Source organism: Larus michahellis, chromosome 1 (assembly GCF_964199755.1).
Source record: "Larus michahellis chromosome 1, bLarMic1.1, whole genome shotgun sequence".
Classification (NCBI taxonomy): Eukaryota; Metazoa; Chordata; class Aves; order Charadriiformes; family Laridae; genus Larus; species Larus michahellis.
In genome coordinates this window covers 68,840,850-68,855,357 of record NC_133896.1, presented here as the reverse complement: position 1 = coordinate 68,855,357, position 14,508 = coordinate 68,840,850, and the positions used below count along the sequence as shown (strand labels likewise).

General features: G+C 42.8%; 1 protein-coding gene across 17 annotated transcripts in view; it reads left to right on the top strand.

The window, feature by feature from the left end:
• MICAL3 (microtubule associated monooxygenase, calponin and LIM domain containing 3) overlaps positions 1–12,277 on the top strand; it is a 163,651-nt gene extending 151,374 nt beyond the window's left edge. For 14 of the 17 annotated variants that reach the window (XM_074584923.1, XM_074584912.1, XM_074584904.1 and 11 more), the window contains 4 exons: positions 6,939–7,004; positions 9,360–9,459; positions 10,447–10,520; positions 10,603–12,271. In XM_074584923.1, the coding sequence (XP_074441024.1) occupies positions 6,939–7,004; positions 9,360–9,459; positions 10,447–10,520; positions 10,603–10,787 (425 nt within the window). In that variant the 3' untranslated portion in view covers positions 10,788–12,271. Of the gene's footprint in view, positions 1–6,938; positions 7,005–9,359; positions 9,460–10,446; positions 10,521–10,602 lie in introns of all 17 variants that reach the window. The other 3 variants (XM_074584869.1, XM_074584813.1, XM_074584830.1) reach the window with 2 other exon arrangements.
• The last annotated feature ends 2,231 nt before the right edge of the window (positions 12,278–14,508 follow it).

Sequence of the window (14,508 nt, the reverse complement as noted above, 5' to 3'; positions counted from 1 at the left end):
CCTTGTTGCTCTGCTCAGATGCCATAATCTTCTCTTCCTGTCATGTACCGTTGCTGTAAAGCAGATGTTTCATTTCACGCTACAGATGGTCACATTTCAATTCTGAGTAATTATTCCTATGTGTATATCGTATATGCAGTTATGTTAAAAGAACATTACAAAGGTTGCAAAACCAACTGAAATTAAGATTTTGTATTATGTTATATCAACAGATTTATAACCTTTAGATCCACTGCAGAGAGCTCAGCCTCGTGCCCTTATGGAATAACTGATAGCAGTGCTAGGTTGCCATCCTCTGTGTAGATCCTCATGGAGAGGAAGTGAGACATGGTCAGTGGATTTCACAGATGTTTGCTGGCAGCTGTGGAATGGTGAGACTTGAAAACAGGGATTCTGAGCCAGACGCTGGAAGAATATAGTGCTCTGGTGGATACACACTCTTTGTCCCTTTTACTCCCTCTTTCCAGACAGTCATTGTCCTAATCCCATCTTTTTCCATCCAAAGCTCCTTACCCCACTTGCGTTTTCATTCTAAGTCCCAGTTTCTGCTTCTCAGGCATTTAATTTTAATTCTGCCTTCTTAACAAAGACATCCTAGTATTCTACCCTTCAGACCTCCTGTTCCTCCCCACTAGCTGTTCCTAGTCATTCACTCCTGCTCTGGTCTTCCCACTGACTCAGTCTCCACAGTCTCAATCCCTGCCTCTGGCCTTCTCCCAAAATTTTTTGGGCTCTGCTCCCTCTTCTCCCCAGCATTATTTGTCTGGAAAATTGTAGGTCGTGTCTTCTCCACAAATCTGTCTTCTCCTTTCACCCCTTACCCTTTTTCCCCTCTCCTCTCTGTCTCTTCTCCTTCAGTAGTTTTCATTTTTATTCTCCTTGCTTAATTAGTCCAAGCCTCAGTTCCTCCGTACCCACCAGTTTCTTGTCCTGGTTTGCTCCTTGTCTGCCTGTGGAAAGTACCTCCGTTGTTCCCTCTGTGCTCAAATGAGCAGCTTCCTTTCCCTTGCACCCAGCAGGGAATCATTGAGGAGAGGAAGCAGCCCCACACTCCTGTCTTGCCTTGCTCTTGGCTGGAATATGCTGAGACAGGCAAGAAGGATGTAAGGAAGAGAGCTGGTATTTTTGATAGTGCAGATTTCAGACATATGTTCTCCCTTCTTGTCGAGAGCCTTATGAACATCAGGTAAACAGGGGCGAAAAAGTGTGCTGGTTGGCTTTTTTAATTATTTGTTTAAAGCATACTCTACGACTACTTCATTTTTTAGTAGCTTATTTAAAATACTGGAGCTGAGTATGCCCTTTAAAGTCCTGCAGATCTAACTCTGCAGGGCTGGAGTCTGATATACTCAAGTGGGAACAGACCTATTTCTTGTCGTTGGCAAACACCACTCTCCTGGAAAAGGAGTGGAGTTGTAAGATAAACATTGTTTTTGCAGTCTGCAGCTGCTTTTGACACTGCAGTGAATTGGTAACATGTTTTCTTTGCTGTAAATTTGGAGCAGGAAAGAGTACTTGATAAGCAGAACTTGTTAAGTATAATTAGAGTACTACTGAGGTACTGGAAGCAAGCAATTACCATTTACCTGCTTCTTGCTGTAAACCTCTCACAATTGCACACAGGAACTAACAGTCTTGGGAGGCAGGGCCAGTGCAGGACTGTACTGCTTCTGACTGCATTTTGAAGTGCCTTGAGGTCTAGTAGAAACAGGAGACTTCTATGCAGTCATTTGTGTGTGTGTTCTGCTCCAACTATTGCCTTCTCTACTTTTCTTTCCCTTAACTGCCTTCTTTTTTTTTTTCCCCTTCCTCTCTTCGGCTGGATAAATAAAGGTGTGATTCAGTTTGCATGACACTTCAGTGGTCTGTGAGTTTTCCCCAGGTTTCTTCTAGTGATGGTACTTTAGAGGATACTGGTTTTGACACAGTTTTAGTAAACTGTTAAGTCGGACACGCTGAGTGATGTGCTTATGGGATAGTTGTCAGAATCCTTTCCCTCAACTTTTGTATATAATGTATGAAGTTGTGTGGATGCTGTTCTCAGAGAGGTGGCTTTCTGTATTGTTGCACTTTTACAACACTCCTGTTGAACAACTTCACCAAATAGTAAAGTCGGAATGCTTTATTTTTCAGTACTTGGGTTTCTGACCATAACTGATTTTTAAGAGGCGGGAAAGAGGATATTTCCTGTGATCAGTGCTCAGTTGGTCTTACTCGCCTCTTTTGGACTGAGCCTTATTTTAAGCACTGAGTTAAAATTGGAGCTCTTAGTCTGCCTGATAAATGAGTGGTGGAATTTGTTAGTACAATAAGAATTTCTCAAGATTTGTGCTGTTAGCTTGTGAGGTCAGGTGCCAGCATAATTGTTCAGGAGCACCGAGATTAGCCTCACAGCTGGATTTTCCTGCCTGGTGTTGCTGATTTCCAAACCGCCCTGATTAGTCAGCAATATGGAAATCAAAGTCTTTGGATGCAAAGCTTCCAAAGGATGTGATCCTATTTGGTCTGTGGTATATCTGTTCAAGCCATTTTAATTTGTAGTGGCTCACCACTTAGCAGAAGTTGTCATAGCCCTCATACCGCAGGACATGGGCAAATAGTGAAGGGGATCAACGTGAGCTGTAGCTTGGGTATAATGGTGTCTGACACCCCAAACTTTCTGCTGTGCTTTCTTCATCCTGATCAATCATTTTTACTACTGGGCTTCAGATTATGAAGAAGTATTATTTAAATAGTAGGTAAATGCAAAGTAGAAGACAACAGTCCTGTGTAGCTTGTGTAACAAAGAATAACGTACAGCAAAGGGGAAGGTATATTTTCATGGTGGTTATACAATTTCTGTTCCTTGTTTTGAAGAGGCTTTGGAGCTATGGTGTTTATTCTTGGCCTGGCTCTTGGTTTCCATCACTGTAGCAAAGTCTGCAATCTCTCAAGAGTACTACAACAAACAAGGTCTTTCTTGCCACGGCTGCATGAAAGATTTCCTAGAAGGATCTGGGATAGGCTTCTTTTCACAGAGGCAAGATCATTCCAGTCACTTTACTGATGGGATGTGGCTAATCTGCAATGCAGAGCTTCTGCCTCTGCAGGATGTTCAGTGTGCTCAGGAGCTCTGGGGCACCCTCCTTTCCTCCACGAGCTGCAGCTCCTGGCTCCGTACCGATCACCCCATGTGCCCTTCTGAATGCCTCTGCTTGCCATCAGCTTGGGCTGCTGACCTCTGCTTTGAAGGCTTTGCACGCATTCAGAAAAGTTGGCTTGTGGCATTGAAAAGGAACAACTTGTGATTAACAGAGTCTCTTGGTGGTTTTGCCTCTCTGGGGAGAAAAAAAAGTGATAATTTTCTGTCCAGAAGCTATAGTTACACCTCTCAAACTCTTGCTGACAGCGCAGAGGGAACCTAAGAAGTGAATGGTCACTGAAATGGTGGTTCTCTTATCCTTCAGCTCCCTCTGAACAAACTGCTTCAGTGGGGGAGCGGATCACTTGTATGGCTGCTGACAGCAGCGCTCTTTCTGTGCTGTGGGTGAGGACCTGTGTCGCCAGATCCGACCTGGGTTTTTTGGTGATGGAGGAGACTTAAACAGAAAGGGGATTATTTATTTTTTTTTAAATTTGTTATCAAAAGAGTTTTTCCCATCTGGCCCTGACTCCATGTCCAGGAAAATTGTCCTGCAGTGATGATCATGGTTTTAATTTAATGAGTCTGTGAGGTGGTGATGTCTCTTCTCTAAACAATAATACAATAATCATAATACTATACATTGTAGGATTAGTGGTGGCTTTGAGAGAAATAAGAATACATGTAAGGATTGTCATTGTCTAATCAGACAAGTGGCAAGGGCAATGTAGATGAGACAGTTTTTAACGTCGTATTGTGAACCAGGGTATTGTATAGTTCTCCTTTTAATAGTACTGGATGAATTCAGCCTTTTCCCAGGATTGTCTTTACAGAGTGAGAGCTCTTGCTGTGAAGTTGTTTTTGTTTTGTTTTGTTTTGTTTTTCTAATTAACCTTGTCAGGAATATGAATGATCTGATAATACATTGTCTAAACTTAATCAGCTGACTGAGGGAATCCTTTTTACATTTATCAAATGATCTTTTATTTTTTTTCATGGTTCTCTGTTTCTGAAACAGTTAAGGGGCCTTTTCTTGAAAGAGTTCATCTCTTTCAAGAATGATTGGAGATTTTATCATATTTCCTGAAACGGAGAAAAATCTTTCTCCGTTTCAGGAAATATGATAAAATAGTCTTCCTCTTAAAATGTGAAAATTCCTATTTTAGTCTGCTTATAGTATTTGTACCACAGGTATCAATACTCTTTATTAGCAAGGGTGGGGAGGCAGTTTTCATGACTATCACTAGAGAAGTTTTTAAAAATATATCTAAAATTCTACTGCATGATATTGATTTTAGAGCATAATAATTGGTGTCGTTTTCACAGCTTTAGAGACTGTAAGAGGTAAGTTTTCAGGTTGCACTTTACTCAGTCCTCACTGTTTAGGACCTCCGGTACACAAGGAACAGTTTTAAAAGCCTTGCTAATTATCCTGGGCTGGGCAGAAGTTGTTTCCAAAGCAATTGTAACAGTCATGTTATCTGTATTTACTGACGCAACTATAATTTACATCTGGAGTAATAGGAAAGGATCTTAGTAGTACAGGTTATGTTCATTATCGTACTGAAAAGCAATGTTAACATTTCCACTAGCAGGACTATTATAGATACCATGGACTTGGTAACTTGATTCAAGGACGTGTTTTCCTTAGGCAAGAATGGGAGGATAATACTTTTGTTAAAAAAAACCCCACAACTAAGAGCAAAGGAAGAAAACACAATTGCAGGGAGTGGGTTCTGTATTACAGCCTTCTGATATGTAAGTCCTATGGCTTTTTTACTGGAGACCAAAGATAATATCTTCTCCTAGTATCAGACCATTTGCTCACCGATGACAGAAGTTAGTAGGTTGTGGTGATGTCACAATGAGATGAATGGCATTTTCACACACCAGATTAAATAGGGCAAATTGGAGATTTCTCACCAAGTCTATATGTCCATGGTTTGAAATGTATAAATACAGCTGCGTTTGAATTACCAACACCCCATACGCACACACACGCACACTCATGAATGAAATCTCAAACCCTGAAAAATTGAAGTGGATTTTTCCATTTAGTTAAATGTCCATCTCCTGATCCCCCCTGGACCAAGTTAGAGTATTAAAGTATATATAGAAGAATGCATGCTGAATAAGATAGGATGTGAAATAAAAAATATAATAGGTGTCATGCACTAGATGCTCTGCTTTGTGTGGAATCATATCCTTCACAGTGCCTTTGCAGTTTGGGGGTTTTCTTGTTTGTTTTTGCTTTTGTAACCTAAACTGTGAAATGGCAATTGTAGAAAAAAAGCCCTAGTATTTTTTTCATTTTAAATTAAGAAGTTGGAAAGCTCTGAACAATTAGAATTAAGGTTCTGGTACTGTCAACTACTGCTGGTGCGATGCTTTATTTGTAACTATCATATAGCCAACTGTGGCACCTCTCCTAATGTTGCCCCTTCCTGCTCCCAGTTCAGAGGTTTCTTCCTGTCTGAGAAAGCCCCGCTGCTCAGTCACAGGCTTTGAAGCCCCTCGCTCCAGTGTGTCCTCCATGTGCTGGTCTAGTTCTGTGATGGTCCCTTCTAAAGTCTTTCCAGTTCGCCGGTAGTCTAGTTCTCTAACGCTGTCTCTGAACCATGTATATCAAGCTCTGCTGACTTCTCCAAAATAAGCATTATTCTTACCATGTTATTGTTGTGGAGTTTATGCCTTTTCCCAACTTAGAAATGCTTCGCCTTTATACATGTGGTTGTGCATTGAGAGCAGTGCGTGTTCCGTTCCGCTAGCTCATCACCTTCCTGGTGCACATGTTCTGCTGTAACTATTAGTGATGTTGGTAATTTCCTACTGTTTATCTCCGTAACGTTAAGTACACCTGAAAAGCAAATTCGCAGTGTTAAAAGAGCTGAACCATTTTATAGATAAGAAATGTTTGTCCTTCACCGGGTGACAGAAAAGATGAAAAAGATTCAGTAAGTCACTGATACTAAGGGGACTTGTAAACTTTAAAATGCTTTGTGAAATGAGAATGTCAAAGGAGAGCTTTAAATTTACCGTTTTAACTCTGCAAAGCCCTCAGTTGATCATTGCCCTCACAGACCCTGATGTGAATCACTTTTTTTATCCATGTAAAAGCCTTTTCCCCTCTAAGCACAACAGTCCAGTTGAGTACACGTGTACTCACCATACTTGACACAGCAAATCCTGGCAGGCTGGTTCCCTGTTAATCAGATTCTCCCTGTGATGTTCCCTGTCTGAAGAAATTATTTTCCATTAAAAAGGACACTTTTACCATCAGTGGATGCTGCCATGGTGATAAGAGTATGGTCCTGATAAAGCTTTAAGGTAGGGCGGCTGCTTACAGCTGGTGTCTTATGCATGCAGGCAAGACTTTTTGTAACCCTCCTTGAAATTTGACATTTATCAGCAGGAGTTAAATATTCATCTCTGCTCATCCTGACGTCTTGTTCACAAACCTTGTGGTTAAAGACCGTGCTATTGAAAAATGTATGTTAGGAAAAAGTGCAATAACAGTAACCTCCTGCCTGGTATTTGTACAGCTCAGTAATAGTTCACCAGTACCTCAGTCTACCTCTTACCTGTTATCTGTGCTTATTAGGGACATTATTCATCTGTAGACTGTATCCCTTGTTTCTGCTTCTCCATTTCTTGTATTTTTTCTTTTCTTTTCTTCTTGTGTTTCCTTTCTTTCTCACTCTTATGCTTTTTGTCCTTTGCTTGTCTTTTATTTCACCCCTTTCCTCCTCTTCCGTTCCACTTCCAACTTCCTCTTCCTCTCCTGCCTCTTCCTCTTCCTCGTTTGGTCCTATTGAAGTTGAGCCCAATGCCGGGACACCACGTCGTAGACCTCTCTCCTTCTGCCCTTGCTGTGCCCATGAAGGTAACGTAACCTCACACGTTCCCTGTTCTCCTTGACCACAGCTGGGTTGTCATAGCAGCACTAGTCAATTGGTGAACACAAGGCCCCCATCCCCAGCCCGTTTTTTTGCTGTGTCCCCAAACCAACCTTCTCAGTAGCAACCTGGTAACCAGCTTCTCTGAGCCTGTGGCAAGTTACGAAAGGTACAGTATCCCTTTCCCTAGCTAGTCCCAGCTGTGCTAGGGAAGGTGTAGCAACTGGGAGGGACATTGGGCAGCAACGGTGGGAGCAGTAATGCCACACTCAAAAGTTTCTGTTTTCATTTGGTGGCTTCAATTTTTCTATTCCTCCTGAAAAATGTTTGGAAGGTGGGGTAAGGGAAGAAAATCTCCTTCCTTAAATAGCCTTTTAATTAGAATATATGGATTAAAGGAATACTGTGTCTTTATAAGGACTGGTCTGCAAAAACATCCTTGAACTTTAAAAACCAAGAAACCTTAAGCTAGACCGGTTTTCCCTTATCTGTCTTGCTGAGTGCAGTCTTTAACTGTCCCAAGTGGAGTTTGCCGTAGAGTTTCCATTGCCAAGGCATGGGGGAAGGGATTGTTTATGTGTGTTCATGGTGTAATTTTGCTAACCACTTACTCTGCTTTCCATGGTGCTCCCTCACATCAGTTGTCAGTGCTCCCTCTCCAACCCTCCCATTATTCCTCTGCTCATTGGCTGTTTAAAAATACTTATGTATTTCATAGGTCAGTAGCCTTGTGTTTTTGGCTTTTTCTTAGGCATTTGTTTTCTATACATCCTGGCATCGGAAAGGATGGGGAGACTTCCCAGTGCTTTCATGGCGCCACAGCACTGGACATCTGCATGTACAGTCTCCCTCTCCTGTCGCCACATGGGCATATTGTGCAGAGATGCTCAGAAAGGAATGCTTGGAACTGAGCAACACACTTGTATAAAGTCTACAGAGCCAGAGGCTCTTAGGGTGGTACAATCGGGTCAGGTATTCCCCAAGGGTCTTGCTATTAACGATTTTTTCAAAGGCAGGTATTCTCAGCCGAAGCTGCAGTTTGATAGGAGTTGTAGGCTCTCCTTTGCGTAGCTCCAGTGCAGCGCTTCGCTGAGATCCCAAGGATGGAAGCAGGGCACAGGTCTGAATTAACTAGCCATTAACGTGATATTTGTGAAGTGTTTCCCAGAGTTTGAATAGTAAGCTTACTGCTTGATCATTTTTAGCATCAAAATGACTATTTGAGAGTTTTTGCTCTTGATGTAGATAGTATGTATCCATAATAACAAACACAGACAGGGATGTTAGTTATTTAGGATGCCTAGGTTACGTGCAGTGCAAGCTGATAAGATGCATCAACCCGAAAATACCTTGAGCTTGATTTGAGGCCTTGCTCCTGCCTCCAGTTCCATGCAGGCAGGCGCATTCCTTGTGTCCTTGATGGTGTCTGAAAGAAGTCACAGCATTCATCTGCGGGTGGTTTAGTGTGGAATCAGTGGCGCAGACCAGGAGATTGCTAGGAGGCGCTTCCCTGGTAACCTCTTGCATTTGATAAAAATCAACAGAAGGCTTTGGGAACACCATTCTGCAATTTATTCCACACAACTCCTGGCAGATACGAGATGCATCAATGGAGTACTAAATAAGTTTAGGATTTGGTTTTAAAATAGATGAAACACCAGCTAAGAGTTCCGTCTGAGGTGGCCAAGGCCCAGTGTATTTTTAGTCTGCTTTGATATTAGAAAATGTATCTGGGGATTCTTTTTCTTTACAGCGCTGTTGAGCAATACAGTAGAAGTAGTTTCTGTGTTCACTGTGCAGAGGGGATCTTCAAAATGGGTAGATATACCTGACTAGGAAAGTAGCCAGAAAAGATTTACTTAGCTATTGTAAAAAGAAAAAACTAGATGTTACTTTTGGCCAGTAAAAGAAAAGATTGAGGACATGCAGTTGAAGAAAATCAAGGTAAAACACATGGAGTGGCAATTGAGTCCGTTTCTGACAAATATACATTTAATTAGCTGGCATTGAGGATCTATAAAGCTCTTCTAATGAAAGGAAAAGTGAAATACAGAAATCTGGGCTTTCTGCATTAAAAGTGAGGAAGAAACAAGCAATCACAAGAAAATCAGAAAAGAAAAAAAATAAAATATTCAGACTCCAGAGAGAAGAGAATCCTTTTGGAGGTGACTTCCACTCTTCTGTGTACTCTAGGCAAAGTGAATGGACCCGGCTTGGGAGTGCTCTGGCAGCATCTTGCTCGGCTTTCTTTGCACATTTTGCCCCATTGTTGTTTTTGCAGTTTGGGCTTGTAAGGATTGCAGGGCGTTACCTGAAAATTTATCAGGTTTCTTTTTTGGCAGGCATGGGTAAGAAGGATGATCCCAAGCTGATGCAGGAGTGGTTCAAGCTGGTGCAGGAGAAGAATGCCTTGGTTCGCTACGAGTCCGAACTGATGATATTGTGAGTGAAAATGCAAAGCTTCAAAAGAGAGATTATGTTACAAATGGCATTGGAAGATCTGTCAGTACTGTCTTCCCTATAACGCCAGGAGGTCAGCAGTCTCTTAGGCTGATTCTTGGCTGAGATATGAATCCAAGTACATTTCATAAGAGTGGTAGAAGAAGGAACGATAGCAATAAGGAACGAAAATTTCATCTGTTTGTGTACATGCAGAAGTATGGATGAATGTTTAAAGCTCTGAGCCCTTCCCAAGCTGTTCTTGGATAAAACATGTTTTGTTCACACAAGCGTTTTCGAGCTATGTAGAAATAATGTGTGACGACTCCTGGTTTTGGCAGAGTCCACTTCTAATTCAGTCACTTTTACCATGTGGCCCTCTGCCTGTAGTGGGACCCAAGCGCCTCTCGTTTGTGCTCGGATGATAAGCCTTTTATGCTGTTAATGAAACTGGGAGCTTTCTCAGTCCCTATGCTGCAAATTCACTGAAATTCATTTCTGAGTATGTCAGCTGACCCAGGCAGCGTGGAAGCTGATCATCTTAGTGCCTGTGTCAGAAAAGCCCCGAGGTGTTGTCTGCATTGGAATCTGAAAAGGCAGTGGCCTGACACGTCCTTAGTTGATAAGTGACTTTGCCTTTACAGCGGGAAGTGGCAGGAGATACATAAAGGTAAAGTACAATCTTGCAGTGATTGCAGGTTTGGTTGTTCCTTCACACCGTTTTAGACTTAATCCCACCCATAATCTGCTCAATTTTCTGTATCGCACTTTCTAGCTGAAGGTAAAAAGAACCTGAGATGCTGAAAGTACATTTAAATCTTTTAAAAATATAGTTACATATCTTAGGTGTTTTAAGAGTTGTTCCAAAACAGATTGGTAAAATGCATAGCAGATATCTAGAGGTGGAGCAGAAATTGAGAATGGATAGGCAGCAATGTATGGAGTATTATAACATACCCTGAACTTGGATTCCTGATGTTTCCCTTTCAGCGCTCGGGAGCTAGAACTGGAAGACAGGCAGAGTCGATTACAGCAGGAACTCCGGGAGAGGATGGCAGTAGAAGGTGAGAGCAGCAGGGAATATTCCATCAATTGTATGTGTGTATTTAGCCTTGTGTATGCTGATAGTTTTTGATATCTCTGTAGATCATCTGAAGACAGATGAGGAACTCTCAGAGGAGAAGAGGATCCTGAATGAGATGCTAGAAGTAGTGGAGCAGAGAGATTCTCTTGTGGCTCTCCTTGAGGAGCAACGGCTTCGAGAAAAAGAAGAAGACAAGGACCTGGAGGCAGTCATGCTTTCCAAAGGTTTTAGCTTGAACTGGTCCTGAGCTTAACACATTTACCTCTGCTGGTCTGTGTTGTCCAGTTGGCCTACCCTGAGTTCGCCAGAATTACATGGATAGGAAGATGTTGAAGGGGAAACCTCTGAAGGGTCCAACAGCATGCAGGGATTTGGTTTGAAGCACTCGGAAGCCTTTTGATAAGTGTGTTGGTTCCAGAAGCTTAAGTTTTACATGTCTGCAAGCCAAGTTGAAGATAGTGAATTGAGACTGTGGAGTCTCCTTGAGGTCCTATGCAATGGACCGTATTTTTGTGTGTGTGGTAGGAGGGAGAGGAATAATCCACGTGTGGGGAAGGAAGTTAAGGGAAGAAGTATCCCTAACTAAACTGGATTCCTGTCAGTCCATTCCTTTCCCATTTTTACTACACCGGTTCTAATAAAAGGGAGGGCAGTGACAACCCTCTCTGGAAAACCACAGCAGCCTGTAGCAGCTTATTTGGTGGAGTCAGCTGTCCGAGAGAGCTCCAGAAGCCCAGGGCAACACCTTCTTTGCTTTAGTCTTCCTCCCCACCAAAGAAACCTGCAGTTGATCATTATACATGGATATGAAGAAATATGAGACAGAGAAGATACTACTAGTATGCATGATGGAACTCTCTGCGTCCTGGTTTTTAGACAGATGTGGGCATCAGAGGACTCTCTCCCTATCATAGCCTCCTAAATCTTCTTGTGGGGAAAAAAGGGGAGAAGAAGAGAGGGAAGATGCCCTTCTGCTTTGCTACACACTGGAGAGACAGCTACTGCTGGCCTTAGTCTTCATGGCCACAGCTCACAGGCTGGTGGGCTTCTTTGTTCTGTTTTTGTTGTGACAGTTTTGACACTGGAAAATACTGACTGTGGGACAGTGGTAAGTGTGTGCTGGGACAGGGGTGTTACCAGGCGGCATTCCCTGGCTGTTAGGCCCCTAAAAGGGAGAAGCCCATAAGTGACCGAACCACCATTAAGACCTTGCAGTGTTTTGGTTTTTTTTTTTTTTTCCTCTGTATTTTGTTTTTGCACATTGGAAACGAAGCTTAAGACCTGCCTGGGCCCTCAGTCACTTTGACCCTTTTATGTCAATTAACTTATTTTTTTAATACTTGAAAGAAGATTCATTTTTTTATCTTTTAGGAAAAAAATGGATGAGTGATGGGTGTGTGTGCCTGCTGCATCCTACAACTTCCACTTCTAAATTACTGGACGTTGTTACCTGTGGCTATTTATTAGTGTTCTTATTAATAATTTGATTGTTACACGTATTTGATTGCGGAGGGAGTGTTTTAACTCTTTTAGAGAAAGACACTACTGCGGATTGGTCCCTGCTTCACAGCAAGGGCAGCCTTTATGGACCCACGGATGCATCGTGCCCTGGAAGTTTTCCTTTATGACAAAATCCCGCACACTCGTGGAGTTGTAAGAATCTATTCGTGTTCCTAGCATACTTTTCTTCTGGATCCCAGATTTCCTCTGATGGACTAATAAACCTATAATTTATTTAAATTTTACATTTTTATGACAGGAGAGCCAAAACTGTGAGGTAGAAATATCCCATATGTCTGTCTCTCACTGAAAGAGGGGACCCTCACACTCCTGAGATACAGCTAGAGGGACTTCCATGAAAATAAAAATAGCACATTTCCTGCTGCATCTGTTGGAAGAAGCTCCTTTTGGCTCAGCTAGTGAAGCTGCTGCTTTTCAGCCAGGAGGGTACTCGTCGTAATCATCCGTTAATCAACAAGCAGGACATGCACTGAGCAATTCAGCACCATTCACTGTTTGACAGATTCCCTGAGCACACACTGCATCCTTACCTTGTCCCGCAGAGCTGAAATAGTGCTGTGCGTTGGGTATGTGTCCCATCCTTAATGTGATGTGCTAAAGAGGGTGTCCCCCCCCTTGGAATACCATGTTCTTTTCTTGTTAAAGAAGTACTAAGCCTGCTGCCCGATGTCCTTGAGGAAGTGTCCCATTCCCAAGCACATTCCTACAGCGTACTGACTCTTTCAGCTTGAGCTCATGCTGTTGGTGCAAGGTACCCAAGCAGGGCTGAACATCCTTAAATCTTTTGTCCCAGACAGAAGTTAGCATGGTTTCTTGCTGTTGGCTCTCTACCTCCTTGAAAGAGGTCTTCTGTAAGCCAGGGCCTACGATTTGAGTTCACCTCTGACTCAGGAGCATACCTCAGGCTGGGGAAGAATAAGTAGGACTGTCCCCAGAGACTCTGAGCGGTGCTTGTTAACTGCGGAAACATGTTTTTTCCGCCTCAAGTGTTCCCCCTTCATCCCCTCTCGTGTTTTTTGCCAAGGCATTACAAATTAAATCCAGATGCTCATGAAACCAAGCAGACAGGCAGCTCCAGTGGTACTTAGTAACTGGTAACTGCATGGTAGCAAGTGGTACCGGCTATATCAGCATCACAGAGTGTTGGCTTACCAACAGGATGTCCAACAAACAGAATTCCCCCCCATTTGCCAGGTCAAATTGGCAACAATAGTTTACATAGCCTGCATGTGAGGGGCCAGTGGAAGCTGGAGAGGAGGAGGGAAGAAAGAGGGAAGCTAGATACATCGTTTGTTGTAAACTGTCTTGCGCAGAGAATTGGCCTCAGTCCATTTTGTGGAGCAGTAGGTATATGGACCACATCTAACCTTTTAACAAAAGATCATTGAATGTGAGCTGTAGAACAGAAAGAAATCCTGAAGAAATACCAGTTTACTACTTTTCCCTTTCATGCTGGGGGACTCTGGCCAGATCTTTGCAATGCCGAAGAGTGATATCACTTGAGGGGGGTAATGCCGTACTGCAGGGGAAAACCACATATTCTGATATTCTAAAAGTGACCTCTCTAGGTTATGCTGAAGTCCTCCAGCAGTGAGAATGAAAATGAAGAGCTAACATCGCACACACAAATTAATTAAAAATACACAAAAGGGAATGTTAAAAGGCCTTTGTATATCAAAATGGTTGAAAAAGGCACAACTTATATTTGCTGTTCAGTTGCACTTTAAGAATATGACTTGCATATCAGATACTGGGTTTTTTTACTGTCTGAATATTTTTAATTCAAATTTTATATTTTTAAAACTGAAGAAGGCTCTTGTGACCACAAGATCCCTTATTTGTATCAGAATCCAAGTAGGATGTTCTAGCTCTTTGTGCTGCCCAGGTGGGTGGCAGCAGCACATGACTCAGCCATGTGCATTCAATGACGTGTGTCCATTTTGCGTACGAGGGGACCGAAAAGGCCCTCAAACCTCCGAGAAATGAGCACGCAAGGGCATCATCCATCCCCATGTCACACGGTCCGTACCCAGGGGTGGCCACTTCCTCCCTGCAGTAGGCAGGAGGAGAGACGAGCTTGGAACCTAACCTGTGTTCCCGTTGAAATGGACACGCTGAGGATGGGGTGAGCACTTCAGTCCCCTACGGGGAAGGGAGGGGGGATACCACCTCCTGGAAACAGCCGGGAGGCAGACGGGGATGGGGGAGCGAGGACTGCCAAAACAACCAATCTGCTGTTTTCACAGTACAATTTTATTTTTTTTTAACTGTTCTGTTCCTTTTAACCATGTTTTCCTTAAAACTCACAAATGGCTGTAAAATCCTGAGCTTCAGAGAACTGTGCGTGGGGAGGTGACAAGATGTTTCAGCTCCAAGTTTCCAGACATATTCCTTCTTTCAGTTAACCAATACCCCATGGTCTCGCTAGGGCATGTTACAAACTGCGT